Below are 27,329 nucleotides of genomic sequence, written 5' to 3'. Positions count from 1 at the left end.
TCTGCAATCTCTCTTTCTCTTTGTGTAGGAAGGAACTGCAGATGCTGGTTTAAACCGAAGATAGGCACAAAATGCTAGAGTAACTCAGTGGGACAGCCAGCATCTGTAGAGAGGAATGGGTGACGTTTCTGATTGAGACCCTTCTTCAGACAGAGTCATGAGGACTCTCAGTCTGAAGAAGGGTCTGCTCCATGTTTTGTAATTGCTCTTGACCTGATTGTATTCAATCTTATTTGATTTGGTAGTACTTTCTTATTTGATTTGATAAGCATGTAAACAAAGGTTTTTCATTATATCTCAGTACGTCACAATAAACTGAAACTGAAAACTTTTAAGAGAAATTATAATGTTTTGCTAACTGTAACAAAATTGAATTTGGGAATGCAAACAATTACAAGTCCACATTTTAGAAATTTGTTTTTTGAAATTTGTACTATTCTTGGCAAGGAATTATGAAAGCGTTGAATAATATTTCTACAAGCCTGAACATTGAAAGTCTCTAAGTTCGTGCAATTTTCTGTTTTAAATTTTCAGGGAGTAAAACCAGCAAGCTTTGGTAAGGTTATCGATCCAGAAATAAAGGAGATCATTGGCGAATGTATCTGCCAAAATAAAGATGAAAGGTTAGTACCAAAATTGAGAACAGGTGTTTGTTTCCTGGAACTAATAATTGATTACTCCGAGGCCATTGCAAGAAATGTTCTTCAATCTGTGATCAGTGAGTCATTGATTCAGCTTACAAGATGTACTTTTTTGTATTAATAATAATATTGTATTTAACATATAATGATGCAATACAACATTAATATTTAGGAGTATTATAGTCAGCATGGTTTTGTACGTGAGAGGTCATGTCTCACCAATCTGAGTTTTTTTTAAGATGTCTCCATAAAGTTTGATGAGGGTAGAGCTATAGACAGCAAGGCATTCGCCAAAGTTCTGCATGGTAAGCATCACAAGGCCCATTGCTATTTGTCATCTATATCAATGATCTGGAAGAGAATGTACATGGCATGACTAGCAAGTTTACAGATGACAAAAAATGGGCGGTATTGTAGATAGTGAAGATGGTTGTCAAAAATTGCAGTCAGATCCTGATTGGTTGGCTAGGTGGGCTGAGGAATGGTTGATGGCATTTAATACTGAGAAATGTGAGGTGTTACCTTTTGGGAAGTCTAACATGGGCAGGACCTACACTGTGAATGGTGGGGCTCCGGAGAGTGTTGTAGAGCAAAGGGATCAAGGAGTGCAGGTACATAGTTCCTAGAAAGTGGCATCTCTGGTATATAGAGTGCTCAAAAAGCATTTGGCACATTGGCTTTCACGTCAGAGTATTGAGTAGAATAGAATAGAATGCCTTTTATTGTCATTCAAACAGACAAGGTTTGAACGAAATTTCATTCCTACAGTCTTTACATTACAAAAAACCCAAGACACACAATTTACACAAACATCCATCACAGTGAATCACCAACACCTCACTGTGATGGAAGGCAAAAGTTTTATCTCTTCCCTTTGTTCGTCTGTCTTGTTTTCACACAGAGAGTGGTGAATCTCTGGAATTCTCTGCCGCAGAAGGTAGTTGAGGCCAGTTCATTGGCTATATTTAAGAGGGAGTTAGATATGGCCCTTGTGGCTAAAGGGATCTGGGGGTATGGAGAGAAGGCAGGAACAGGATACTGAGTTGGATGATCAGCCGTGATCATATTGAATGGCGGTGCAGGCTCGAAGGGCCGAATGGCCTACTCCTGCACCTATTGTCTATGTTTCTATGTCTCCCGCGGTCCAGCAGTCCAACTGCAGCGTCGAGACGACTGGGGCTCATGATGTTAAAGCCCCCGGCAGGCTATGGTAAGTCCCGCGACTGTTTGGGCTGCGCCCCACGATTCCAGTGGGAGAAGTTGCCGTTGCGGGAACTCCGAAAAGCGGTCTCCCACCAGGGACCTGCAAGCTCCCGATGTTCCTGTCCACTGGGCCTGCGGCCGGAGCCTCCGAAGTCGGGTTGCAGCAGTGCGCCACCACAGCGCTCCCCGCTCCGAAGCCAGCCAGATGGTGAGTCTGCAGGCTCCGCGACTGGAGCCCTCAGGTTGGTTCCGGTTGGAGGCCGCTGCCGGCTCCACGATGTTAGGCCCAACGACACCAGAGACCCCCCCCACATATGCACAGCTAAAAAATAATAAAAATCAAAACCTAAAACATACATCTAACGGGACACAAAATTAAAAAAGGACAGACGAACTGCAGTCGAGCCGCTGCCGTTAGGTGCCACCACACTCCAGACTTGGAGTGTTGAAGTTGGGAGCTCATGTTGCAGTTATATAATACGTTGGTGAGGCCACAATTAAGAGTATTGTAGGTAGACAAAAATGCTGGAGAAACTCAGCGGGTGAGGCAGTATCTATGGAGCGAAGGAAATAGGCAACGTTTCGGGCCGAAACCCTTCTTCAGACTGACGAAGGGCTTCTGCCCGAAACGTTGCCTATTTCGGTTGCTCTATAGATGCTGCCTCACCCGCTGAGTTTCTCCATCATTTTCCAGCATCTGCAGTTCCTTCTTAAACATTAAGAGTATTGTGTTCAGTTTTGGTCACCATGTTATAAGAAACATAGAAAATAGGTGCAGGAGTAGGCCATTCGGCCCTTCGAGCTTGCACCGCCATTCAATATGATCATGGCTGATATTGTCAAGCTGGAAAGGGTGCAGGGAAGATTTACCTGTAAGAGGATGGTGGCAGGACTCAAGGGCCTGAGCTATCAGGAGAGGTTGAGCAGGCTTGGGCTTTATTCCTTAGAGCGCAGGAGGATGAGGGGTGATCTCTTAGAGGTGTACAAAACCATGAGAGGAATAAATCAGGTGGAAGCAGAGAGTCTTTTGCCCAGAGGAGGGGAATCGAGGACCAGAGGACATGGGTTTGAGGTGAGGAGGGGGATGGAGGGAGGAGGGAGGAAGGAATGTGGGATGATGGGGGGGGGGGGGGGGGGGGAAGGAATGTGGGAAGATGGGGGGGGATGGGGGGGGAGGAAGGAAGGAATGTGGGATGATTGGGGGGGGGAGGGGGGAGAAAGGAATGTGGGATATGGAGAGGAGGAAGAAATATGGGATGATGGGGGTGGGGGGAGGAATGTGGGATGCTCATTGTAGACTTCAGGAAGTCCAGAGGCGGCACGCACACCCCCATCCACATTAACGGGACGGAGGTGGAACGTGTTTCTAGCTTCAGGTTCCTGGGAGTCAACATCTCCGATGACCTCTCTTGGACCCACAATACCTCTACTCTGATCAAGAAGGCTCATCAGCGTCTCTTCTTCCTGAGGAGACTGAAGAAGGTCCATCTGTCTCCTCAGATCCTGGTGAACTTCTACCGCTGCACCATCGAGAGCATCCTTACCAACTGCATCACGGTATGGTATGGCAACTGCTCTGTCTCCGACCGGAAGGCATTGCAGAGGGTGGTGAAAATTGCCCAACGCATCACCGGTTCCTCGCTCCCCTCCATTGAGTCTGTCCAAAGCAAGCGCTGTCTGCGGAGGGCGCTCAGCATCGCCAAGGACTGCTCTCACCCCAACCATGGACTGTTTACCCTCCTACCATCCGGGAGGCGCTACAGGTCTCTCCGTTGCCGAACCAGTAGGTCGAGGAACAGCTTCTTTCCGGCGGCTGTCACTCTACTCAACAACGTACCTCGGTGACTGCCAATCACCCCCCCCCCCCCCCCCCCCCCCCCCCCGACACTTATTATTATTTATTCAAATCGTTTGCTATGTCGCTCTTCAAGGGAGATGCTAAATGCATTTTGTTGTCTCTGTACTGTACACTGACAATGACAATTAAAATTGAATCTGAATCTGAATCTGAATGAAGGGGGGAGGGGGAGAAAGGAATGTGGGATGATTTAATAGGGTCCTGATGGGTATCGTTCTTTACACAATGGATGGTGAGTGTATGGAATGAGCTGCTGGAGGAGGTAGTTGAGGTGGGTATATCTCAACGTTGAAGAAACATTAACTGCACCATCAGAATATATTAATTACCATTGGCAGTTTGCATGAATGTAAGAATGCAGCCTTGAACAATTAAGCTGGATCTTTTGCAGTGACACTAAAGCTTCATGACCTTTGAAATGTTACTTTTGACCTTTACTATGTTCTGTATACCACAATAATTAGGAATTCTGCATTAGGACTGTACATTGGTGATGAACTGCTGGGTACACTTTTTTTGATCAATTTATTTTATACTGTATAAACAAAATTGACATGTTCCTTTGTATAAATATACGAGTGGATGTATTCTAAACTATTACCCAAATGGGTCGTTCTTTGGGAAGTGAACCAAAATGTCACACACGTGACCAGATGTCATCACAAAGTGATGCATTAAAAAATTCTTGTAAGAGATTAATCTTATTCATTGCTGTTTTCCCACCTACAGAACTATAATGCATGTCTGCTAAAGATATGAACATTCTAGCTTTTTTTAATTCAGAGTTTGTAACATGCTTCCGTTTGGTGTTACACATGTGACCAGTCGTATTTGCCCTCTGACCCTAAACAAACATTGTCAGCATAACATAAAAATCTCACTTGATAAACCAAAACAAATATGAATCATATATACAGTACAAAACAATATGCCTGTAATGCTTTCAGAATTAGAAGAGATGTATTCCACAATATTTCATCTTTTTGGTCATGCACGTGACTAAGATTTGGCCAAATGCTCAGATTCATGCGGGTAAATACTTCTCTTCATTACCAAAGTTACAGTTGGAATTTATGCTAGTATGTAAGATAGTTCCCAACAAAGAAACTCTACTCAGAATGAATAATTGAGTGTGCTGTTGTTTTCCAGATATCCTATAAAAGATCTTTTAAATCATGCATTCTTTGCGGAGGACACTGGGGTTAGGGTTGAACTTGCTGAAGAAGATGATGGAATAAAAAATTCAATTGCAATGAGACTCTGGGTTGATGATCCTAAGAAGCTGAAAGGCAAACCGAAAGACAATGGTGCAATTGAGTTCAGTTTTAACTTGAATAAAGAAAATCCTGAGGATGTTGCACAAGAAATGGTAAGCATTATCATAATTGCAAGGGAAAGCTGTTTCAGAAGTGAAATAAGTGACTATCATTTGTATATGGCTCAAAACAAGCATTGATATCCAAATATAGTTTGGAGTATTTGGATTATTTTGCAATGTTTCTGTTTCACAGGGAATTTTAAAAAATGAATATATCCCACCTCATGCTGCACTGTAACCTGCATGAAAGAGCTCTTAGATAGCGGAGTCAGGGGATATGGGGAGAAGGCAGGAATGGGCTACTGATTGGGGATGATCAGCCATGATCACATTGAATGGCGGTGCTGGCTCGAAGAGCCGAATGGCCTACTCTTGCCTACTATTGTCTCTGAGGGTAAGAAATGTTGCCTGATCCTGACTGATAGGCCTTTAATCTGTAATGTAAAAGACAGTTTGGGTGGGAAGGGATTTCTGAGTGAGCAGTCTGGGTCTATAATATCAAACCCAATAACTATCTTCCCATAATTGGGCATTTAGTGCCACACTATTTCTGGTGTTTTCTACGCAATTCTGCACTGTTTTCACAGAATTTTTTGTTTCTTGCCTCATAACTATCAATTTTGCTTCAAGTTCAAGATTCTAGTTTGTGATTGACGTGTCCCTCATAAACTGAATATTGAGTTCACATTTCCTTAGGGTCTCCTTGCAATACATCTAACATAGCCTGTTCCATGAAGTAATGGGTAGTTACCAAAAATGGATTTGTAAATTCATTCTGTAAACCTCATTCACCACTTCCTGAGTTTTTAAGAAGTTGATATCAAATTATATTTACTTGAATGGCATCACATTATAATTTATTGCCAAGGTCTCATGCTGAGGGTAAACACAATGGGGCCAAAGCAATAGAGAGAAATAAAAAGGCTGGGTCTTGGAATGAGAAATGGGGGACCTGAGGAAACTGGAATTTACTGGAGAGAAGATGGGAGGCAATAGTCTACAATCAGCAGAGGAGATGCTTTTCTTCACTGGAGTAGCCATGCTGTCACTGTAAAAGGTGTTTACTTATTTGAGCCAATTGCTGCCTATATTATGATGCTGGGTTTCCTGACTTGGGAAGCATTGTAACTTCAAATTCTGCTTCCATACACACTGTAAGAGGCTGGTTTAAAATTGTTTTTTTTCATTCTAGGTATTCTTGCATTATGTTGTGAAAGCATGCGTCTAAACATTTTTAGCATCTCTTCCCTTGTAATCTTCTTTCCTCGTGGGAACATGTATCATAAATTCGTAGAGTATCTATTTGATGTTAATCATCTTTTTAAGTACATTAACAAGTCTCTGCTAGAAATTACACATTGCAGGTGACCTTGTAGTGTAGGTCCAAGGATGAATTGTTTCATATTCTTTTAATGAATCTTCAGGGGAGATTCTCCATCCAAGTAAATCTTCTCTGTACCCTTTTCAGCTTGATGCATAAGCATGGGATGTACCTGAAGTCAGGTTAACCATAGCGGCACAGTGGTGCAGATGGCAGAGCTGCTACCTCGCAGCACCAGAAACCTAGGCTCAATCCTGACTTTGGGTGCTGTCTGTGTGGAGTTTGCATGTTCTCCCTGTGACCTTGTGGGTTTCCTACAGGTGTTCCAGCTTCCGCCCGCATCCGAAAGACGTACAGGTTTGTGGGTTAATTAGCCTATGTAAATAGGCTCTAGTGTGTAGGGAGTGGATGTAAAAGTGTAGGTACGCAAAAATGCTGGAGAAACTTAGCGGGTGCAGCGAAGGAAATAGGCAACTTTTCGGGTCAAAACTAAAAGTGTGACAGCATCGAACTAAATGTGAAAATGGGTGATCAATGGCTGGCATGACTCAGTGGGCCGAAGTGCCTGTTTCTGTATTGTATATCTAAACTAAACAAGTATAGAGAAGAAGACAGAGTGTTGGAGTAACTCAGCGGGTCAGGCAGCATCTGTGGAGAACATGGATAGGTGACGTTTCACAGAGTGCTGGAGTAACTCAGCGGGTCAGGCAGCATCTGTGGAGAACATGGATAGGTGACGTTTCACAGAGTGCTGGAGTAACTCAGCGGGTTAGGCAGCATCTGTGGAGAACATGGAAAGGTGACGTTTCACAGAGTGCTGGAGTAACTCAGCGGGTTAGGCAGCATCTCAGAAGAACATTGACAGGTAACGTTTCGAGTCAGGATTCCTTGTTGTGGTGGGGAAGGGAGGAAAAGAAAGCCTGAAGAGAGAGAGAAAGCAAGACAAAGCCAGGCAGGTAATAGGCTAGGTGCGGAGAGTAATTTGATAGGCAGAAGGTTGGACAAAGGTCAGATGAAAAGACAGAAGGTTTAGTTTAGCGATACAGCACGGAGACAGGCCCTTCGGCCTACCGGGTCCATGCCTACCAGTGATCCCCATACACTAACACTATCCTACACACACACACACACACACACACAAGGGATAATTTACAAGTATACTAAGCTAATTAGCCTGCAAACCTTTACGTCTTTGGAGTGTGTGAGGAAAGCGGAGAAAACGCACGCTAGTCACGGGGAGAATGTACAAACTCCATACATACAAGCCGTAGTCAGGATCAAACTTCAGATCTCTGGCACTGTAAGGCAGCAACTCTACCACTGCGGGACAGGCACATCTCTGGAGAGAAGGAATGGGCCACATTTCGGGTCAAGACCCTTCTTCAGACTTCTCTCCAGAGATGTTGCCTGTCTGAAGAAGGGTTTCGGCCCGAAACGTTGCCTATTTCCTTCGCTCCATAGATGCTGCTGCACCCGCTGAGTTTCTCCAGCTTTTTTGTGTAACCTTCGATTCTCCAGCATCTGCAGTTCCCTCTTAAACAACATGTTGCCTGTCTCGCTGAGTTACTCCAGCATTTGTGTCACCCTTCGACTTAAACCAGCATTTGCAGTTCCTTCCTACGCAACTCCACCAGTGTGCCAACTTGCTGCCTGTGTGAGACAAAAGGATTGAAGACATGCCAATTGTGAAGCTAGAGGAAGAAATGTAGGTGGAAGGGAAGTGGGAGAGTAAAGAGAACTTGATTGCATCATTTATATTTTATATTGTATGCAGATAAACTTCAGTGTTGGATGCTTAAGCAGTACAGATGCATTAATCAGACATTTGGCCACAGCCAGTTTTGAGTCTCATTTATAGGGATTTGGTTCGGATGCATTTGGAATGTTGTGTGCAGTTCTGGATGCTTCACGCAGAGGGTATGGGTGCCTGGAACAGGCTGCTAGGGGACAGAGGCAGATATAATTGTGCCATTTAATAAATAGTATTTTAGATAGGCACATTGATATGCAGGCTATGGGGGGGATACGGATCACATGCAGGCAGATGCAACACAATAATACTATTAACCAAGTATGTTTTGCAATATACGAGGAATTTCCTTAGCCAAGTCAGTCATACAAATAAAAAGCAACAGAACAAACAAAATACATTTTAACATAAACATCCACCACAGTGACTCCTGCACATTACTGTGATGGAAGGCGAAAAAAAGTTCAATCTCTTCCCTTTTTTGTTCTCCCACGGTCGGAGGCCTCAAGCCTTCCGTTGACGGAACAATCTTACTCCCGTAGCCGGCGGTCGAGCTCTGTATCGGGGCAATCAGCTTCTGTATGCGGGGGGGGAGGAGAGGAGAGGAATCTCAGCTGCCCTGTGCCGACGATCAAACCCCGGGTCGGGGCTGGTCGAACCTCTGCATCGGTGACGTTTCCCGACTTGGTCTCTCACATGACTACGAGCCCTTGATGGTAAAATCCACAGGCCACGTTTGGAGTGTCGATCCCAGGCAAGGGATCAGCTCCGATGGTTAGTCCACGCCCCAGGGTGGGGCTCAAAGTCAGTCCCGAGGAGGCCTCCAGCTCCAGGATGTTAGGCCGCAGAGCGATCGGAGAGATGACCCAAAAACCAATTGCATCTCTGGCAAGGTAAGAGACTGAAATAAAAGTTTCCCCCGACCCCCTCCCCCTCCCCCACATAAAACAAACCAGAGAACATTCACACAAACTTTTAAAACACACTATAAATAACAAAGAAAAAGAAAAAAAACAGACTGTTGGCGAGGCTGCCAATCGTACGGCTCTCCTGGTGGTTTCTTGATATCATGTTGGCACAGATATTATAGGGCAAAGGGCCTGTTCCTGTGCTATACTTTTCTATGTTCAATGGTCTATGTTCACTCCTTCCCTGCCACAGATACTGTCTGGGATGCTGTTCCTTCAGCAGCTTTAAAAAAATTCTGCAGTAACCTTGATCTTTTATTTAATAAACTAATATTATCCATCAAGCTCAGAGTGGAGAAGGATGATCATTGTACATTCTAACATTAATTTGTATTCTGTTTGCAGATTGACTCTGGGTTCTTTCAAGAATGTGATTCCAAGACTGTTGCCAAGTCGATACGGGATAGAGTAGCTTTAATTACGTGGAGAAGGGTAAGGAGTCAACAAGTAAATAAGGCTACTGCTGAAAGAGAGACAGATAACCAGGATAAAGAGAAGAATGGTATTCATCAAGTTATTGACACCTCCCAGCAAGGCCAACAAATCTCCTCAGAATTGGAAGAACCTGAAGCTGACCAACACCTTTGTCCAAGTTTGCTGAAGACTGTTACATCCATGATGTGTGAGTGATTTCATTTTGATTGTTTAACATTCAGAGTATCTTTGGAAAGTTTTTTTCAGAGGTGAAAGTAATTAGAAAAATCACATTGAATGAAAAGCTGAGTAGATATGGTGTAATTGAGTTTATTTATACTTGGTTACATCCACAACAAATCAATCCATTAGAGCTGAGCAGATTGTTACAATTTAATATTATTCTTATTATCTCCCTAACCCTAACCCTAACCCTCATTATCTTTAAATACATAGACTAGTTTTGGATAGTGAAGCATGCAAATCTGACTAAATAGATCGATAGATTCAAAATATGAGGTGCATGGCTTCATTTAGATGATAGATATCTCTTCAAGATAGCAATTGTTTCCATGCAAAAATCATTGCTGTAAAAAAAATTGTAACTAAACTATATTATAAGGTAGGGAATATTAAATGATATGACATTTCATTAAAGTCTACGATAAATTAATTTATCAATACAATAACAAGGAAAGGATTATTGCAGATATTACCAGTTGTAATAGTGTCAGCCTTTGCAGATAATATTCTAATAGATTGAATACCCATTGGATACCCATTGTATGTAGAACTCTTTATTCACAAGCTAATAGGAAAGTACTCGTGCTAATAGGAAAGAACACAAGCAAGCTACGACGTGCCAAAAACGGCCATGAAATTCTTTGGCTTTGTACGGTGTAGGCCCTGTTTTACTAACCCGATCTAGTTTCTAGAGGAGGGGACAAAGGTGATCAGTGAGGGTAAGGTGTTGGAAGTTGTCTATGGGGATGTTAGCAGATTTTCACAAAGTTCCTATGGTATCTGATTCCGAAGATTAAAATGCATGTGATTAACAGTGATTTTACTTCGGAGTCACGTGAGTGACTACGTGAAGAACCCCGCCAATATAATTATACCCCATAAATAGGGGCTATAATTTGGTGTTAATAAATTTAGCGTTGTTTTTTCAATATCGTATTGATGTCTAATGATGTTAACACTATTCTCCCCATAATCAAGACAGATGTGATGCATGGACTCGTTTCCACGGCATGGAATCACAGAGCTAAGTTCTCGTTTAATCTTACTATTTGTTGTATGGATTCATAACTGGTTTATTGACAGGTTTGTGGTGGAAGTACAATATTCAGGCTGGAACTAACAAGCTGAGATTCCACAGGAATCTTGTCCTGGGACCTCTGTTATTTATTTGTGTGTGTGCGTCTCAGAATCATTCGTCATGGCTGGGCGGCCGGAGTGTGGGGTGGTGGCGGTGGTGTGGGCCGGCGGTGGCGGTGAGTGTGGGCTGGCGGTGGCGGTGAGTGTGGGCTGGTGGTGAGTGTGGGCTGGCGGTGGCGGTGAGTGTGGGCCGGCGGTGGTGGTGAGTGTGGGCCGGCGATGGCGGTGAGTGTGGGCTGGCGGTGAGTGTGGGCCGGCGGTGGTGGTGAGTGTGGGCTGGTGGTGAGTGTGGGGGTGGCGGTGAGTGTGGGGTGGCGGTGAGTGTGGGGTGGCGGTGAGTGTGGGCCGGCGGTGAGTGTGGGCTGGCGGTGAGTGTGGGGCTGGCGGTGAGTGTGGGCCGGCGGTGGTGGTGAGTGTGGCTGGTGGTGAGTGTGGGCTGGCGGTGAGTGTGGGACGGCGGTGGTGGTGAGTGTGGGGCGGCGGTGGCGGTGAGTGTGGGCTGGCGGTGAGTGTGGGACTGGTGGCGGTGAGTGTGGGCTGGCGGTGAGTGTGGGACGGCGGTGGTGGTGAGTGTGGGCTGGCGGTGAGTGTGGGCCGTGAGTGTGGGCCGGCGGTGGCGGTGAGTGTGGGCCGGCGGTGGCGGTGAGTGTGGGGTGGCGGTGGCGGTGAGTGTGGGGTGGCGGTGGCGGTGAGTGTGGGGTGGCGGTGAGTGTGGGCTGGCGGTGTGGTGGTGTGGGGGTGGCGGTGAGTGGGGGTGGCGGTGAGTGTGGGTGGCGGTGGCGGTGAGTGTGGGGTGGCGGTGAGTGTGGGTGTGGCGGTGAGTGTGGGCCGGCGGTGGCGGTGAGTGTGGGGTGGCGGTGAGTGTGGGCTGGCGGTGGCGGTGAGTGTGGGCCGGCGGTGGCGGTGAGTGTGGGCCGGCGGTGGCGGTGAGTGTGGGGGTGGCGGTGAGTGGGGGTGGCGGCGGTGGCGGTGAGTGTGGGCCGGCGGTGGCGGTGAGTGTGGGTGGCGGTGAGTGTGGGGTGGCGGTGGCGGTGAGTGTGGGCCGCGCGGTGGTGGTGAGTGTGGGGGTGGCGGTGAGTGTGGGGTGGTGGTGAGTGTGGGCTGGCGGTGGCGGTGAGTGTGGGCCGGCGGTGGCGGTGAGTGTGGGGCCGGCGGTGGCGGTGAGTGTGGGCTGGCGGTGAGTGTGGGGTGGCGGTGAGTGTGGGGTGGCGGTGAGTGTGGGCTGGCGGTGAGTGTGGGGTGGTGGTGAGTGTGGGCTGGTGGTGAGTGTGGGTGGGCGGTAAGTGTGGGCCGGCGGTGAGTGTGGGGTGGGGTGGCGGTGAGTGTGGGTGGCGGTGGCGGTGAGTGTGGGCCGGCGGTGAGTGTGGGCTGGCGGTGGGCGGTGAGTGTGGGGTGGCGGTGAGTGTGGGGTGGCGGTGAGTGTGGGCTGGCGGTGAGTGTGGGGTGGCGGTGAGTGTGGGCTGGTGGTGAGTGTGGGCTGGTGGTGAGTGTGGGGTGGTGGTGGCGGTGAGTGTGGGCCGGCGGTGAGTGTGGGCTGGCAGTGGCGGTGAGTGTGGGCCGGGCGGTGAGTGTGGGCCGGCGGTGGCGGTGAGTGTGGGCCGGCGGTGAGTGTGGGCTGGCGGTGGCGGTGAGTGTGGGCTAGCGGTGGCGGTGAGTGTGGGGTGGCGGTGAATGTGGGCCGGCGGTGGTGGTGAGTGTGGGCTGGCGGTGAGTGTGGGCCGGTGGTGGCGGTGAGTGTGGGCTGGCGGTGAGTGTAGGCCGGTGGTGGCGGTGAGTGTGGGCTGGCGGTGAGTGTGGGGTGGCGGTGAGTGTGGGCCGGCAGTGGCGCCAGTACGTCTGGCCTGCACTCAGCCTGGTTGGCGGTGTGGGTGGGGCCAGTGTCGGCAGCCAGGCCTGGTGGTGAAGGTCGGTATGTCTTGTCTGGACGCAGCCTGGGTTGGCGGTGCGGGTGGGGCCAGTGTCGGCAGCAACTTCAGTGTCTCGTCCTCAGGGACACCATGGAGGTGGTGAATGTTACCACTGTGTTTCGTAGCGCCACTGCAGTCTCGACCTCTTGGAGGTCGGGTTCATAGCTTGATTCGGTGGTGGGTCTAAACCTGAATCATCATCTATCCATGCTCTCCAGGGATGCTGCCTGACATGCTGAATTACTCCAGCATTTTGTATCCTTCATCATTGCACAAATGTTGATCAAAGCCATTGCTTGTCAATTTTAATGGCCTACACAGTGTAACTAGCAGCCTGTCTTTTGAGACGGAAGTGTCTGATTACTATGGGGTGCTCCATCTGCTAAAGCTAAAATCCTTTATAACAGTCATAAGGTCATAAGTGATAGGAGCAGAATTAGGCCATTTGGCCCATCAAGTCTACTCCGTCATTCAATCCTCGCTGATCTATCTCTCCCTCCTAACCCCATTCTCCTGCCTTCTCACCATAACCCCTGACACCCGTACTAATCAAGGGGCCTATAATACCGAGGGTTTGCTACGCACGCACAGGCACATGCACACGCACAGACACACAGGCACGCATACGCAGACATGCACACACGCACACATGCACGCAACTTAAACATAAGCACCAATTAGTTTATTGTTATTATTGTCGTGTACTGAGGTACGGTGAAAAGCTTTTGTTGTGTGTTATCCAATCAATGAAAAGACTACATGATTACAATCAAGCCGTCCATGATGAAATGATAAGGGATCAAGGGTATATCATTTAATGCACGATAAAGTCCAATTAAGGATAATTCAAAGGACTCCAAGGTAGATGGGAGGTCAGGACCACACTGACTGGTGGGAGGTTCTGAATCTGGAGGTGTGTATTTTCAAACATCTGCATCTCTTGTCTAATGGGAGAGGGGACACGAGGGAGTGACCAGCATGAAACTGATCCTTGATTATGCTGGTGCCCTTGCCAAGGCTGCGTGAAGTTTTGGTGGAGTCCATAGAAAGGAGGTTCGTTCACGTGATAGTCTGGGCTATGTCCACAACTCTGCAATTTATTGTGGTCTTTCTGTGATGCATCCTGATAAAATGCTTTCCATGGTGCACCTAAGAAGATGATGAGAGTTGTTGGGCACATGCCAAACTTCCTAAGCTTTCAAAGAAGAAGAGGTGTTGGTCATGGTTTCATGCTTTCTTGGCCATGGGTTAGTTTGTAAGTCTGCAGTTGGCCCCAAGATTGTTTGAGAAAGGATGTCAAAGTATAGAGTGGATAAATAAGTGACAAAATGACTGGTAAATCCCAGCATGTCTCAGATGTTTCACTTCATGTACGGGGAAAATTTACCATTTAATTGCCAGACTATTGACAGCATTGATGTACAATGGGATATTGGGGTCTACATTAACAGCACACTGAGTGTTAGTGGCAACACGTAAAATTAGGGCAAGGAGGCACTTGCAATGCTTACCCTCATTGATTGGGGGGGATTGTCAGGAAATCATGATACAGCTATGTGGGACTTTGGTTAGGCCGTATTCGGAGTATTGCGTGCTATTTTGCTTATGCCAATACAGGAAGGGTGTGAAGACTTTGGAAAGGGTGCAGATGAAGTTAATCGAATGATGCCTAGGTTAGGGAGTATTAGCTACAAGATGGTTTTCTCTGCTGCGCTGGAGTTTAAGGGACGATCTGATAAAAGTATATAAAATTATAAGAAGCATTGATAGGGTAGACGGTTGGAACCTTTTTCCCAGGTTGAGAATATCAAATACTAGATGAGAGAAGCAAAGTGTAACGGAGATGTGCAGGGCATTTTATTTTAAGCAGGATGGTGGGTGCCTGGAAAGCACTGCTGGGTTGGTGGTGGAGACAGATATGATGCTAACGAGACGTTTGGATAGGCACATGGATATGCAGGCAATGGAGGGATATGAATTATATGCAGGAAGATTAAAGCTAGTTTTGGGATCATGTACTGCACAGACATTGTGGGATAAAGGACCTGTTCCTGTCATGTGCTGTTCTTTTTATGCTGCAGTTGCAGACATTGAAATAAGCTGTTAAAAAAAACCCAGTGGGATATATAAATCAACTACAGAAATGGAGAGAGAAATGGCAGATGGAGTTTAATCTGGGTTAGTGTAGTGTTGCATTTTGAGAGGTTGAATGTAAGGGGAAGGTACACCATTAATGGCAAGACCCTTAACAGCATTGATGTGCAGCGGGATCTTGGGAACTAGTCCCATACCTCCATGAAAGTGGCCCCACAAGTAGATAGAGTGGTAAAGAAGGCAATGGCAACTACTGGAGGAACATTAGGTCATGTCATAAATTCATAAATCATATAGGAACAGAGTTAGGCCATTTGGCCCATCGGGTCTACTCTGCCCTTCAATCATGGCTGCTCTATCTTTTCCTTACCAACCCATTCTCTTGCCTTCTCCCCATAACATTTGACACCTGCACTAATCTAGAACTAGATCAAAAAAAAAACAATTACAGGTGCACAACCTTTTATCCGAAAGCCTTGGGACCAGACACTTGTTGGATTTCGGACATTTTCGGATTTCCGAATGGAAGATTTTTAGCGTAGATTAGGTAGGTAGCGCGGGCGGCTTGAAAAGTCTGGAGAATCATTGTAAATCATTGCATAAATGTTAGTCAGTTAGTTTGGAGAGATTTTATGTGGTGGTGGTGGGGTGGGTGGGTGGGTGAAGGGGGAAACTTTAATTCTTAGTCCCCTACCTGGTCGGCGATTCCCAACATCCGGCAACTGCCGGGGTCGGAGCTACAACCGGCGCCGCCCGCAGCCCCAGCTGGGAGTTGGCGGCCACAGCGCTGCGGAGCTTACTGCACGGCGACCCGGTAAGGCATTGACCGCTCCCCGTCTCTCCGACCAGGTAGGGGACTAAGAATTAAAGTTTACCCCTTCAACCCCCCCTTCACATAAAAGCCCTCCAAACTAACTGACTAACATTTAAGCAATGATTTACAGATGTTTAAGTGTCTCCCCGGTCTCCGGGGAGGAGGCAGCCGCTACAGTAGTACAGACCTGGGTTGACCGTGGGTCGTTTCGGGTCAAGTTTGGCGCCAAACGCGAGCTTTGGTGTGTAGACGACATCCTGGAAAAAATGGCCGGTTTTCGGAGTTTTTCGGTTTCCGGAACACCGGATAAAAGGTTGTGCACCTGTACTTTGCCTCGGAGGTAAAAATGCTCAGCGGGTGCAGCAGCATCTATGGAGCGAAGGAAATAGGTAACGTTTCGGGCCAAAACCCTTCTTCCCCACTCCCCCCCCCCCCCCCCCCCCCCCCCCCCCCCCCCCCCCACCCCCCCCCCCCCCCCCCCCCCCCCCCCATGACTTTGCCTCCACAGCTGCCAATGGCAATGAATTCCGCAGATTCACCACCTTCTAACTAAATAAATTTCTCCTCCTCTCCATTCTCGATGTACCAGGCAGCATCTGTGGAAGTAAATGGGCACTTGCTGCTTTGGGTTGAGACTTTCTGTGGACTTCCTCCAAGGATGCTGCCAGATGTGCTGAGTTCATCCTGAATTTCTTTTTGTGCTCTCTTCAGCCTCCCTATTATAGATCTTGTCTTAAAAACCTAATGGGAACAGAAGTATTTGTTGAGAAGATGCTTTAGTGCTGTCACAGAATGCTCAGCCAGTTTTTGATGCAGAATAATTTACTGTTTATGTTGCTCTATTTGTGTTTTTACAAAAATGATGAAAAGATTTGTAAATGTTTCTATTTATCAACTGTGTATTTTAAAGCTGACAGCACTTGTGACAGTGGGCAAGGATCAACACTTTACTCTGACTCCCAAGACAGCCAGCAGAGTGTAGTTTACTCGTCTGTTCATGAGGCAGTGCCCTCTGCCGTACAGCAGATCTACAGTCCACCTCAGTGTGAAATCCAAGCACCTTCCATTAGCTCTCAGTCAATCGCACACTACCAGCACACTTCAACGGTATGTTTTACATTTCTTTAACATGCTATTTTAGTTTTATTTTGCTTTTATGAAAAGAAAATGCTTGCACTGTAAAAACAAATGATTTCCATTTGATGTGAGAGCTTACTGCAAGTTGCATGTCTGGTACAAAATCTATGAATACAATTTAAATTAATGACAAAACTGATCAGTGATTATGTAGATTTGTCTGCCTAGAAATAGAGATGTTAAATAAGGTATGAACTGATATGCTCAAATGTCACCAAAGTAGTAGCAGTATGGAGTATGGAGGCACAGAACCTCATGTATAATACCTGTACCAAATAATTAATTCCACAATGAACTCCAATAATAGTATTATTCATAGGGATATTTTAAGATTGAGAGGATATTTTCAAAAATCTGAATATTTCTATAGTGAGTTTGAAATGGAAAATTTGGGAAGAAATATTCCCCCCAAAAAATCTGCAACTTATATTGTTGCGTTTGACATGAAATTAGATGCTAATATCCTGTACCTGATTAGGTGGATGAAACCTATTCTTTTGATTTGTAATTGCCTTTTATATTTTTAGAATTCTAAGATATGTGGTTGGCTTTCTATTTTACTCTTAACATAGAAACATAGAAATTAGGTGCAGGAGTAGGCCATTCGGCCCTTCGAGCCTGCACCGCCATTCAATATGATCATGGCTGATCATCCAACTCAGTATCCCGTACCTGCCTTCTCTCCATACCCCCCTGATCCCCTTAGCCACAAGGGCCACATCTAACTCCCTCTTAAATATAGCCAATGAACTGGCCTCAACTACCCTCTGTGGCAGAGAGTTCCAGAGATTCACCACTCTCTGTGTGAAAAAAGTTCTTCTCATCTCGGTTTTAAAACCCTAAACTGATTTTTAAAAGCTATTACATGTGTTATGGGGCTGTATTTTTTCTGTGCATAGTTCAAAGTAGTACCTCCACCCTTTTGCTTAGATTTTTGAACTAATCAGCTAGGTAACATATGAAACTTTGCTGTATTCTGTTCTCTTTGAATGAAATAATAGACGTGGTTGCCTAGCTCTGGAAAATGTTATGAAGCAAATATTGCTGAATTTGGAAATTTAAGATTAAAAGATTAATGTTAGAAATACAGAGTTCATAAATGCAAAGAGAAACACTTAATATTTTGGATCATTAACCTTTCATTTACAGAATTTTGTTTTTATATCCAATTATTTACATCCCATGTCTATCAGCAGCAAATGTGTAATTGTCCATAGCAATATTTATGATTAAAAAAAAAAAAAATGTTGTTCAATTTTACAAATACACTGTAGGTCCTTATTGCAGTGCATAACAGCTTGCTGTCGATAGGACTATCTCTGCTTGTTCATATGTCAAGTATATGGGATCTGTAGGTCTTTAGTAACAAGACTGCATAACAATCTTGCTGCTTGGAATCTGAAATAGTATAATATTTATATTTTGTAATGTACAATCAAATTGTGCTGTCTTTCATATGTTCATAAGTCATAGGAGCAGAAGTAGGCCATTTGGCCTGTAGATAGACGCAAAATGCTGGAGTAACTCAGCAAGGATAGAACGAATGGGTGAAGTCTTTGGTCAAGACCCTTCTTCAGACAGGCCATTCGGCCCATTATGTCTACTCCACCATTCAATCATGGCTGATCTATCCCTATCCACCCAATTCTCTTGCCTTCTCCCCATAACCCTTGACAGCATTGCTAATCAAGAATCGGTCAATCTCCATCTTAAAAATACCCAACGGCTCGGCCTCAATAGCTGTCTGTGGCAATGATTCCACAGATTCACCACCCTCTGGCCAAAGAAATTCTTCCTCATCTCCTTTCTTAAGGGCCTGTCCCACTGTACGAGGTAATTCAAGAGCTCTCCCAAGTTAAAAAAAAAAATCAAACTCGTGATAAGTGCGTAGAATGTACGTAGCGGGTACGTCGGAGTTCGGGACATCTCTTAGTGACACGTAACGCTAATGGCAGGTACTCGGGAAACGCAGTAAGCTCGTGAAGATTTTTCAACATGTTGAAAAATGTCCACGAGAGCCCGAGTACCTACGAGCAGCTATTACCGTAAATCTCCGAGTTCAAATCAGGGGAAACTCGGGAGAACTCTTGAATTAGCTCGTACAATGGGAGAAACACACTTTGCTACACTGTATTCCATCTGCCACTTCTCTGCCTACACTCCAAACCTGTCCAAGTTCATCTGCAGAGTCCCTACTTTCTCTACTCTATCTGTCCCTCCACCTATCTTCATATTTCTGAGTTTACAACAGTTCTTAGTGTGTCGATTTTAAAGTTTAGGCCTTTTAAAATATTTTATTTTTGTTCAGATCTTAAGTCTTTTAAGACAATTTTTGTTCATAAAGTTCAATTTTTTTTAAGTTATTTACATTTCAGAGCATTTCAGAAATAGTTGATGGTTTAAAATTTTGTGGAGAAGTTAAATTTGAAATGCTTTATCTACTACTTTGCTTCGTGCTGATTTTTTTCTCACCTATTGGGAACCATTATAAGTTTGAATTTATTTTGTACATTGTTACTTTAACAATATGGTGCACAAAATTAAGTGGATAATATTCAACGTGGATGGAAAGGAATATATTATCTAAGATGCATCACAGATGACCTACTGACGTGTACTTTTACATTTTATTGCCTGCAGTGCATTCCTTGAGACTTTATTGGCTTTGAACAATTAGTTAGAAACTGATAACTTGACAGATATACCAGCGGCATATAAAAATAAATTGTCCTGAAAATATGTAATCTTTGTAATTTTATGTAATTGTGATAAGATTCAATTATCATAACCTAAATAAGTTGTGATGCTGTGGTGTTCTGGTTTTCCACTACACTCTCTTCATTTTCATCACACGACCAATTAAAAAAAATGTAGGACAATTCTCGAAAGCAGAAAATGTCATTGATTTTAACCTATTTATTTTAGCCCTACTCTCTGGTGCATGTTCCACCTGTGGCTTTGCCTACACAATCCCATCAGTTTGGGCCTCAGCAGCATTACCAGCAACCAGCCCCACTTCCTACGATGCAGATGGCACAAGCCCAACAGGTGAACACTTCATTTTACTGATGGACTGCATTACTGTGCAGTTTGTGAACCTTTATATTTCTGTTCTTTCACCCATATATTCTGATTTCTCATAGTTGGACCCTTATTTCTGCACTGCAACATTCCATTTTCAGGTAGATATTCCAATTGCACAAATATTTTATTTGGTTATTCTTCATCAAACTATTTATTCTAATTTTCTAATTGGAATTACTTACAACTTTTAATCCAATTCTTTTTTTTTTTACTCCATCTTGAAAAGGAATGTTGTAAAATACCTAGTTTCTCAGGTTAATTTGATAAAACGATAAATGACATGACTTATTGTCAGTTATTAGTTTGTTGGCACCATTTTATTTAATATTTTAATAAAACATATGTAGACTTTGGTAAGTACAGAAGCTACTTTCAAGTTGGATCGTTTATTGTTCTGCAGCAATTTCTCATGGAGTCTTCTTTTTTCCAGCAACAGATGCCAACGGCTGAAGATTTTGTCCCACCTGTTTCTCAACCACTGCCTCAATACCAAGTTCAACAGCTTCCGAGGCCAGCACTGCCACCCCAAACCATGCAAATGATTCCTTTGCAGATTTCTTCAGAGCCCCTTCAAATTAACCAATCAACTCCAGCTATGGTATATGTCTTAATAAAATAACGCTATTGATGGAGTACAATGGGGAAATGAGAATATCTGGTTTGTTCAGGACTATAGAAAGGGAAGCTAGGAATAGGTTTAATCTAGTGTACTGGGCTTGATCAGATATATCTGAGGATACTATGGGAAGCTAAAGCCGAACTTCTTCCCACCCCCCCCCCCCCCCCCCCCCCCCCCCTCACATCAGTCTGAAGAAGGGTTTCGACCCAAAACGTTGTCTATTTCCTTCGCTCCATAGATGCTGCCTCACCCGCTGAGTTTCTCCAGCATTTTTGTCTACATCCAAAGCAGTCAGTTTCCACCCTGTTCTACCCTTCATTGCCTCTTTAGTCATCAGGTGGCTTTTCTACAAAATGTGAATGTTTATTACAAATAACTTTCTGATTTAAAAAATAAAATAAATAAATAAATACAATTTGAACAAGATATTTTAAAAGCTGTAAGTATTCCCACTAAAGACTAAGAACGGTGCCTGCAAAGCGCTTTCAATATAACACCAAGAGCTTGTAGCGAACACAGTTCTAATTTGCAACAAAGATTAACATTATTATGTCAAACATACGATTACAGAAACACATTCTGTGCTAGAACACTGATATCCTGCACACAATAAAATTCTAAGAATGAGAATATGTTACTTGCCAAGTGATTTGATGGTGAGAACTGAGCAGTTTGTCCAGCATTTTTTTTGCCTTGTACAGCATTTTTCTTTGACCATTGAGATGTTTTAGTTTATTTCAAAAATGTAATGTGGCAATTCTAGTGGGAGAGAAAATACTTGGATGCTCTGCAAATTCTGCTGATACTTTCTACTGGACATGTATGCCTTGCCTAGAATTTTTACTTCTACTTATTTATCATGACAATTGTTTACCTGGCTTCTGTGAAGTGTTTATTCTCTTACATAACTCATTAGTGGTGGGTTTATGAAATAAATCTCATGTGGCAGACACACTTGGACAGGAATTTCAGGAGGCTTTTTTATTTTGAAATCCTATGGATTGGTTTGCTATTCATAAGAGCTAATCAGAGATTGATGTTGGGGCAATTTTCACAATTTTAATGTGAATTGATTAAGGTATTGTGGGAACAGTGCAAACCTTTCTGCAGACATTATGACCTTTTGAGCATCTGGTGGATACAGTGGAAGATTAGATATGGAAATGACGACTGGTGTAATTTAAAATGGATTGATGTCGAGTTATGCAAGTGAAAGGCAAGCATGCACAGTATTTGCCTTGCCGGTCTCAGAACTAAAACTTTTGAACAAGCAAAAGTATTACATGTTATTCAACATATCTTAAAATTCAAAGCACCCTTCTGGGAGACTTTTTTATCATAATTGTTTGGGATTTATAGTATTTGCACATAACCTGTTTAATAATTATTCCACGTTTCATTTTACTGTTCAGTTGAAAAGGATTTCTGCCTCTGATGCTTATGATACCAGTTATACCATTTAAAGTCTTTAGTTTTACCACAACCTTGTGTATATTCTGGCAGAAAATTATGGTTCCAACACCAAATGACAAAGACAAATGCAATTCCATGATCTCCGAGAGTCAGTACAACGGTGTCAATGCAATACTGTTCTCTCTGTCATTAAACAAAACACTTCCTTATCACTGTGCAGATATCTACTGATACGTGAATGTGTCAATAGAAATGTTGTCATTGGAGAAATGTATATGGAGAATGAATAATAGAATTTAATGCAGATAAGTGTGTGGTGTTATATTTTGGGAAATTAAACCATGGCAAGACCTTCAGTTAATGGTAAGGGCCTGGGTTGCATTGCAGCAGCCGGATCTAAGAGTACAGGTATGTAGTAAACCTGAAAGTGGCGTCACATGTAGATGGAGTGGTAAAGAAGGCTCTTGATGCATTGTCCTTCATTGGTCAGGATATTGTATAGAGAAGTTGAGACATTATGTTACACTTGTACAAGATGGTGCTGTGGCCGCATTTGACATATTGTGTTCAGTTTTGGTTACCCTGCTGGAAAGAATACAGGGACTTGCAAAGATCTTGCCAGGTCTCGAAGACCTGAGCTACAGTGAAAGGTTGAGCACGACAGGGGTGCAGGGGACTGAGTGGTGATTTTATAGAGGTGTATAAATTCATCAGGGGAATAGATTAGGTGAATGCACAGTCTTTTACCCAGGATGGGCGAATCAAGAACCAGAGAAAAGAGTTTTATGGTGAGAGGGGAATTGTATAATAGTTACCCGAGGGGCAGCTTTTTTCGCTCAAAGGGTGGTAGGTTTATGGAACGAGCTGCTAGAGGTACTTGAATCAGGTTCTGTAAAAGCATTTAATAGATACTTGAGCAGGTACATGGATAGGAAAGATTTGGAAGAACGTGGATTAGCTTGAATAGGGCATCTTGGTCAGCATGGACTAGCTGAGCCGAAGGGCCTGTTCCCATACTGTATGACTCCAGTTTACAATTAACCCTAAGGTGACTCTAAGTTTACAATTCTGGATGATGGAATTAAACTGATAAGGTTACGTACTTAACTATGTTCCATGCTCATAAGTCATAGGAGCAAAATAATTTGGCCCATTGAGTCTATTCTGTCATTCAATCATAGCTGATCTATCTTTCCACATCAACCCCATTCTCCTGCCTTCTTCCCATAACCCTTGACACCCATGATGAATCAAAGATCTGTCTATCTCAGTGACTTGGCCTCCGCAGCCATCTGTAGCAATGAATTCCACAGATTCACCACCCTCTAACTAAAGAAATTTCTTCTCATCTCCTTTCTAAAGGTACGTCCTTTTTGTTCGAGAATGTGCCCTCTGGTCCTATACTCCCCCACTCTCCACATCCACTCTATCCAGGCCTTTCATTATTCGGTAAGCTTCAATTCAGTTCTCCCTCATGCTTCTAAACTTCAGCAAGTACCAACAAACACTCATTATATATTAACCCAAAGCATCCCTGGGATCATTCTTGTAAAGCTCCTCCAGACCCTCTCCAAATCCCGCACAACCCTCTGCAGATATGGGGCCCAAAAGTGCTTACACTACTCCAAATGTGATCTGACCAATGCCTTATAAAACCTCACCATTATATCCCTATTTTTATATTCTAGTCCTCTTGAAATACATGCTAACATGGCATTAGCCTTTCGTACTATTGATTCAACTTTCAAATTAACTTTTTGTGAATCCTGCACGGCACTCCCTTTGCACCTCCAATTTCTGAATCCTCTCCCCGTTTAGAAAATAGTCAACACCTGTATTCCTTCTACCAAAGTGTATGACTGCACACTTGGCTATGCTGTCTTTAATCTGCCACTTATTTACCCACTCTCCCAAGTCCTTCTGCCGTGACCCTGCTTTCTCTACACTACCCAACCCCCCCCCCCCCCACCTATCTTCGTATCATCCACAAAGCCTGCAAATTCCCTCATCCAAATCATTGATATATAACATGAAGAGCAGCGGCCCCAACACTGACCCCTGCAGGTCACCATTAGTCACTGGCAACCAACCAGAAAAAGGTCATCCCCAATCTTTGCCTTCTGCAATACAGCCAACCTTCTAGCCATGCTAGTATCATCTCTATAATACCATGGGATCTCATTAGCTGCTCCACGTGTGGCACCATATCAAAGGCCTTCTGAAAATCCAGGTAAGCAACATCCATTGACTCTCATTTGTCTGTCCTACTATTCCTCAAAGAATTCCAACAGATTTGTCAGGCAAGATCTCCCCTTCCCAAAACTGTTCTGACGGCCTATTTTATCGTGCTTCAGTACTCAGAAACCTCAACTTTTATCCTCATGGACTATAATCTTACCAACCACTGAAGTCAGGTTGATCTGCCTATAGTTTCCCCTTTTTTGCTTTGCTCCCTTCTTGAACAGTGGAGTAACATTTGTAATTTCCCAGTCCTCTGGGACCACTCCTGACTCTAGTGATTCTTGAAAGATCCACAAATCTCTAAGGCTATCAGAACACTGGGGTGTAGTCCATCTGATCCAGGTGACATCCATCTTCAGACCTTTCAGCTTCTCAAGCACCTTATCCTTTGTAATAGCATGTCCATTATCTTCTGTCCCCTGACTCTCTTGACTTTCAGCACAGTGAAGACTGTTGCAAAAAACATATTCAATTCTTCTGCCATTTCTTTATACCCAATGATCACTTCTCCAGCATAATTTTCCAGCGGTCCACTGTCCACTCTTGCCTCTCCCTTACTCTGTATATATCTGAAGAAACTTTTATATTATTGGCTAGCTTACTTTCATGTGGTACCAGTCACTGTTCTAAAGTTACAAAATCCCATGATTGAACCTTGTTTGCGTAATTTTAATTATACAATATACATTCAGCCATGCAGCATCCATAGCGAATTGGGGGAAATGGAACTGTACATCTTATACTAGTAGTCCTTGCATAATGAACTGCCAAAATATATCTTATCATTCTGAGTTCACAAAGAACTCTAAGCTTTACACTTTGCAATTTAATGCCATAAATTGTTGAAGAATGATATAATTTTCCCCCTTTTCCCAGTGTTTGCGCATTCCCATTTTCTTTTTCAATGTTAGAACAAAATGGTTCTGCATTGTACCTTTGCCAGGAATATTTTTACCTGACATGCTGGATAGATGAGAGAACTACAGTACAGTTGATGAACACAGTTGGCAGCAGTCACCACTTGTAAACACTTCAGGGAGAGACAGATGGTGAGTTCTTTTCTAGGCTAATGGGCAATGGTATGTGAACCTGGTGCACCAAATACAAATCCAAAATATGAAATTGCTTACTATTTTAGACATTTTTGCTGATTGCATGAGAATTCTAAATGCATAAATGCCAGATAAACAATGACCAGGTGTACTAGTGTTTGTGGAACTATTAAAGCCAAAATAATTTTGTAAGACAGTTGGTTATATTTTTCAAAATATTTTTCAATAAACAGGAGATTCATCCTGAACATGAAAAGCACCAGACTGCAGCATATGGTGGTTCTTACGATAAGTAAGTAATAAAGGATTAATTCATTTAGTCTTGTTTCAGAAAGATGTTGTCCCTGAATAGCTGCCCTTTCAGTCTTAAACTAGTTATAAAGATAAAGATAAAAATTCAAATAGCATTTTGATATAAATCCTTACCTGCCACTACCCATGCCCTCACAATAATGTCACATATTTGTCACTATTATTTGGGCAATTTTTAGGGGTGCATTCTTGAGAAGCCTGAGAACTGTAACTGAGGTTCATTTCAATTGAATGGAAAAACTGCAAATTCCCCCAAAAATTAGAAAATGCTGAAGTGCTCTGAAAATCAGGTGACATTTCTGAAAAGAGAAACGGAGCTGACATTTATGCTCAAAACATATTTTGTCAGAACTACTTAAGAGAGCGTTTTCCTAATTCTGATGAACCTTCAACCTGAAACATTAACATTATTTCTCGTTCCTCATGCTGCCTGCCCTGTGGAGTGTTTCCAGTGTTTTCCATTTTTATTTCAGACTTCCAGCATCTGTAGCTTTTTTTAATTGTTCATATTCAATCTCTAAAGTTTAATCATGTTAAATTGGCTTTTCAGCAAATATGGACATCATTTACATTAATGCCACTTTGTTCTTAAATTGTGGTGAGACACCATCCTGAATTGGTGCAGTTAATGCGATGAAAGTTCTTCCACAAGCGTTTGTATGCAAAGTAATTCGTGGAAGTATTTTGGAGATGTGGGAAATAAATTACTCACTTTCAAACTGTGGATGTCGCGATTGAAGTCATGTATAGTCCTTCCGCTGACGATAGCACACAATTAAAGGCTTTTTGCTGTACACGTGACAATAAACTGAACTAAATTGAAGAATGTCTCATCACCTGATGAGTTGATGATATTATTAAGTAGTGCAAGCCTACAATGAACAGTCTACTTCTGACTTTGTGTTATCTATATTACTAAAAGTCTGTTCTTGACCGGTTTTGGCCATCTGTGCTGCGATTTCTGAGAGAACGCCGCCACCCACGGCCGTCATTTTTGGCCACCTCGCTCAGAGCCCCCCTCCGCCGTATGTGTGCCGAGGATTTTTCCCGTCGATGAAAAATGACAGAGATATTAATGATTTCACAAAATTCCCCATTCTCTCTGCTGCCCCTGCTGGTGGCAGGGGGGAGGGACTATAAAACCAGGAAGTGGTGTGCCTCAATCAGTGTCTGCAAGCTGGAGGAAGGCAGAGGGTCACGTTTCTCTCAGCTGTGAATAACACTGAACACATGTCTACTCAAATGTAAGTGTCCTTAGTGGTTCTAAACGCTTGCAGAATGTGTCTATTGGTTCTAAAATGTTTGCAAAAAGTGTTTATTGGTTCTAAAATGTTTGCAAAAGGTGTCTCTTGGTTCTACAATGCTTGCAGAATGTGTATTTATTTGGTTCTAAAATGTTTTTTAGGTTCTCCCTCCCCCCCTTTCCTCTCTCCCCCCCCCCCCCCTCTCTTCCTCTCCCTCCCCACCCCTCCGCCCCTTCTCTTTCCCATCCCCCTCCCTCTCCCCTCCTTCTCTCTCCGCCCTCTCCCTCTCTCTCCCCCCCCCCCCCCCCTCCTCCCCCTCCCCCCCCCCCTCCCCCCCCCTCCCCCCCCCCCCCCCCCCCCCCCCCCCCCCCCCTCCCCTCCCCCCCCCCCTCCCCTCCCCCCCCTCCTCCTCTCCCCCCCCTCCTCTCCCTCCCCCCCTCTCCTCCCCCCCCCCCTCCTCTCCTCTCCACTCCCCCCTCCTCTCTCCCCTCTTTTTCTCCCCCCTCCATCCCCTCCCCCCATCGTCCCTCCCCAAACCCCCTTCCCCTCCATGCACCCC

At 44.2% G+C, this 27,329-nt stretch overlaps 1 protein-coding gene across 5 annotated transcripts in view; it reads left to right on the top strand.

Moving 5' to 3' along the window:
* Positions 1 to 27,329, top strand: part of wnk2 (WNK lysine deficient protein kinase 2) — a 140,235-nt gene that overhangs the window by 59,682 nt on the left and 53,224 nt on the right. For 3 of the 5 annotated variants that reach the window (XM_055647484.1, XM_055647485.1, XM_055647483.1), the window contains exons 5-12: positions 535 to 623; positions 4,852 to 5,071; positions 9,405 to 9,681; positions 16,579 to 16,775; positions 19,731 to 19,853; positions 19,949 to 19,987; positions 20,320 to 20,487; positions 25,448 to 25,506. In XM_055647484.1, the coding sequence (XP_055503459.1) occupies positions 535 to 623; positions 4,852 to 5,071; positions 9,405 to 9,681; positions 16,579 to 16,775; positions 19,731 to 19,853; positions 19,949 to 19,987; positions 20,320 to 20,487; positions 25,448 to 25,506 (1,172 nt within the window). The remainder of the gene's footprint in view (positions 1 to 534; positions 624 to 4,851; positions 5,072 to 9,404; positions 9,682 to 16,578; positions 16,776 to 19,730; positions 19,854 to 19,948; positions 19,988 to 20,319; positions 20,488 to 25,447; positions 25,507 to 27,329) is intronic. The other 2 variants (XM_055647487.1, XM_055647486.1) reach the window with 2 other exon arrangements.

This window comes from Leucoraja erinacea, chromosome 16 (genome assembly GCF_028641065.1).
Source record: "Leucoraja erinacea ecotype New England chromosome 16, Leri_hhj_1, whole genome shotgun sequence".
Taxonomy (NCBI): domain Eukaryota; kingdom Metazoa; phylum Chordata; class Chondrichthyes; order Rajiformes; family Rajidae; genus Leucoraja; species Leucoraja erinaceus.
Note: the sequence above shows the minus strand (reverse complement) of the source record. Positions and strands in the feature narration are given on the sequence as shown.